We start from the raw sequence: 3,159 nt of genomic DNA, 5'->3' as shown, positions 1-3,159 counted from the left end.
CAAACCAAAACAATCCCAAAAACTTGGCTATAGCTTTTCTATTCTCATTGTTAATCTGCATTCCAATCGAAAGCTACTTTATGCCACCAGCCTGTGTCCATCTCGATGTTTAATTTCAAAATACACTTTATATAACCTGTTAAGTTAGACATGAGTATCACCTTGAAAATTTGATCCAAAGGATTATAAGCGCATTTACAACAGTAAGAATACTGCGCAACTTTTATATTTGTTAACTTTAGAAGTATTTCATTTTAGTCATTCGATGATACATTCATTAATTTTATTGTGTTGTTGTCATTCTCCAGATATTTTAAATTTTACTCTTTCAATAAGATACTTGGTTTTAATTTTTCCATTTTGTCTCACGGCAGATTCAATATCCGATTAACACAAAACCATTAATCCTGCAGTTCACAGCAGCATTCCACAATGATAGGGCAATCTTATATACCAACTCTTTTTATTCTTCATGTAGTTTCATATTCTTTTTCTTGCTATGAATTTTTGTAGGACATGAAAGAAGTGCCCTCTTTTTACAACCAACAATGGGCATCGTAATACCCTCAGTTTGTCAACTTCATATATAATGGAACAACATACCAGTTCAGGCTAAGACAACATTGGCAAAAAGTCTACTTTGCGGATGGGCTGAACGATGAAGGATCAAATCAGTTTTGATGCCTCTTGGCCAAAGCAGTTCACAACTTTCAGGATCCACTCAGTTATCATCAAAGGATGCATTTCTTTCAAAGGCTGAAGCAAAAAGCATTTCCCAGATTAATGCCATTTCGGAGGTCATGCTCTTATTTATATTTACCGTTTACCTGGGCGGATTAAGACTCCAGCTAGGCTAGACTTATTCAATTCTACGATCGCTTTGAACAAAATTTAATTCCATTGTTATTCATGCAGGAAATTGTTTGTGTTACTGTGGGCACGATTACAAAGATAATGATGGATAATCATTCATGGTGTTATCCAGCTTGTAGTCAATGCCACAAAAAAATTGACATAGGTGTTGTGCCATTCACATGTGGATGTGGGAAACACAATGATCAACCTGTCTTAAGGTATCAAGTTGAAGTGATGATTAAAGACAAAGACGAAGATACAAAATTTTTAGCCTGGGACCGTGAATGTGTAGAGTTGATTGGTCAATCAACCAATGAAGTTAACAACCTAAAAATGGGAGTATGTAATTGTATTATGATGTGCTACATCTTAATTTACAATCAGATTCTGTTTATTTGCTATCCAATATCATTGTGGATATTAAGTCATTGAATTTTTTGTTGCGCAAGGGTGGTGACGTTGATTTAAACGCTTCTCCTCAAGCACTTGATAGGCTACTGGGTTGTGTACTTGCATTTAAAGTCAAGGTCCAGTCAAAGTTCAGCAATGTTATTGTTCTTAAATATTCAAATGAATTAGATTTGATCAATGTTGTGCAGGATATGTTGCCTGATACTGAGGTACTGTTTTGCCACCTGTGTTTTAGTTGTTGTCATAATAGCAATATACTCAATGTGTTTGGTTACTCTCAATTTATATATCATGCAGCCATGTTCCAAGATCAATAGTCTAATCGTTGAGTCCAGGGTTCCTACACAAGTTGAATCTGTAAGCTAAGATTGTTCTTGTGTCTTTTAGTGTGATGTATTTTGCTATCATTTCACGAAAAGTAGAAATTTGGCTCATTCCAACTTTGCATTCAACTTATTAATCAGTAAATTTTTTATGCAGTAATCTGTGTCTGTGATAGCAGATCATGACCCACTTCTAAGGGTTCCATTAACACCCACAAAGCGTCTATCAGCTGATGAATTGGATGATGAACCAAGAAGTTTTGAAATTTCGCCTGTGCAACTTTCCTCTAACAAATTAGCAAGACCTTCTCCAACTAAATGAATTTGCCTGCTTTCAAGTTATCTTTGACATTTTAATTTCATGCTTACCCTCGGATGGGTTGCACTGTGCAAAACCCCTTTTGTTTATCATGTTCCAATTTACATGTTTTCTCTAAAACATTTTCAATAGCCAACATCATTTTGCCATATGTCATTAAAAAATTTTAGGGTATTCTGATCTTGGTGACCAACTCATGCAATGTAGCCATTGTAATTCAAATGTGTGGTATAATGAAAGAATCTCGACATAAAAATACTTCAAACCAAAGATCCAGCTTATGTTGTGGAGATGAAAAAGTTGAACTTCCATTGTTACAAAATTCACCTAAATATCTCCACTAACTTTTGTATGATCATGATACATCTGATAGTAAAAATTACCAACAAAACATAAGGACATATAACATGATGTTTTCCTTTACTTCTGTTGGTATTAAGTTCGACAAATCAATTAATCATTCAAGAAGACCTCCTACAATAAGAATTCAAGGTCAACCATGTCACAAAATAAGTAGCATGTTACCAATGCCAGGGAAAGAACCTAAATTTGCACAATTGTATATCTTTCCCACAGAAAATGAAGTGCAGAATAGGATTAATGCAGTATGGTAGTTACTCTTTCATTCTTATTATTATGAATGCACAACATCCATAAAGAATGTTAGATTTAAACAGATTCCAATTCTTTATTTTGCATTGCTAATCTTGCATATATATATATATATATATATATATACTTTTGTCAGTAATCCACATAATCAAATTCAAGCACACATTGTTTCACAACTTAGTGAGATGCTGGATGAATACAACGTGCATGCAAAAAGTTTCAGGATGACAAGAAATAAATTCAAAGACGGTCAAGTGCATAATGTCAGGTTGAAATTGATTGTTAACCGTGAAAATGATGGTCGTACATATAATGTACCTATTGTTCTAGAAGTTGTTGCACTAATTGTAGGCGATTTAGATGCAAATTCAAAAGGAGATATTATTGTTGAAACTCAGCATGGACAATTACAAAGGATCCATGAATTACATTCTAGCTATCTAGTTCTACAATACCCTTTCATGTTTCCTTCCGGGGAAGATGGATATAGACCTGATATCCTCCATAGTAGTACACCAGGTAGCAAGAAAAGGAAGAGAAATTGTCTTACAATGAGGAAGTGGTTTGCTTACAGGTTACAATGCAGATCAAATGAATCAAAAACTTTGTTGTATTCTAGGAGACTATTCCAACAATTTG

The 3,159-nt window shown here is 34.3% G+C and overlaps 1 protein-coding gene across 1 annotated transcript; it reads left to right on the top strand.

The window, feature by feature from the left end:
* Positions 1 to 310: 310 nt before the first annotated feature.
* LOC114386489 lies at positions 311 to 2,173 on the top strand. The gene is made up of 5 exons (XM_028346507.1): positions 311 to 797; positions 916 to 1,194; positions 1,305 to 1,475; positions 1,564 to 1,623; positions 1,747 to 2,173. Exons 1-5 carry the CDS (start codon positions 681 to 683, stop codon positions 1,747 to 1,749), a joined length of 630 nt encoding a protein of 209 aa, XP_028202308.1. The 5' UTR covers positions 311 to 680; the 3' UTR covers positions 1,750 to 2,173.
* The last annotated feature ends 986 nt before the right edge of the window (positions 2,174 to 3,159 follow it).

This window comes from Glycine soja, chromosome 15, assembly GCF_004193775.1.
Source record: "Glycine soja cultivar W05 chromosome 15, ASM419377v2, whole genome shotgun sequence".
Classification (NCBI taxonomy): Eukaryota; Viridiplantae; Streptophyta; class Magnoliopsida; order Fabales; family Fabaceae; genus Glycine; species Glycine soja.
This window is presented reverse-complemented; position numbering and strand designations above follow the sequence as displayed.

Coding starts and splice junctions, on each gene's coding strand:
- LOC114386489 (XM_028346507.1), top strand. CDS start 681: ATGCCTCTTGGCCAAAGCAGTTCACAACTTTCAGGATCCACTCAGTTA. Junction 1,195..1,304: donor TTAACAACCTAAAAATGGGA/GTATGTAATTGT, acceptor TTGTTGCGCAAG/GGTGGTGACGTTGATTTAAA. Junction 1,476..1,563: donor ATATGTTGCCTGATACTGAG/GTACTGTTTTGC, acceptor TATATCATGCAG/CCATGTTCCAAGATCAATAG.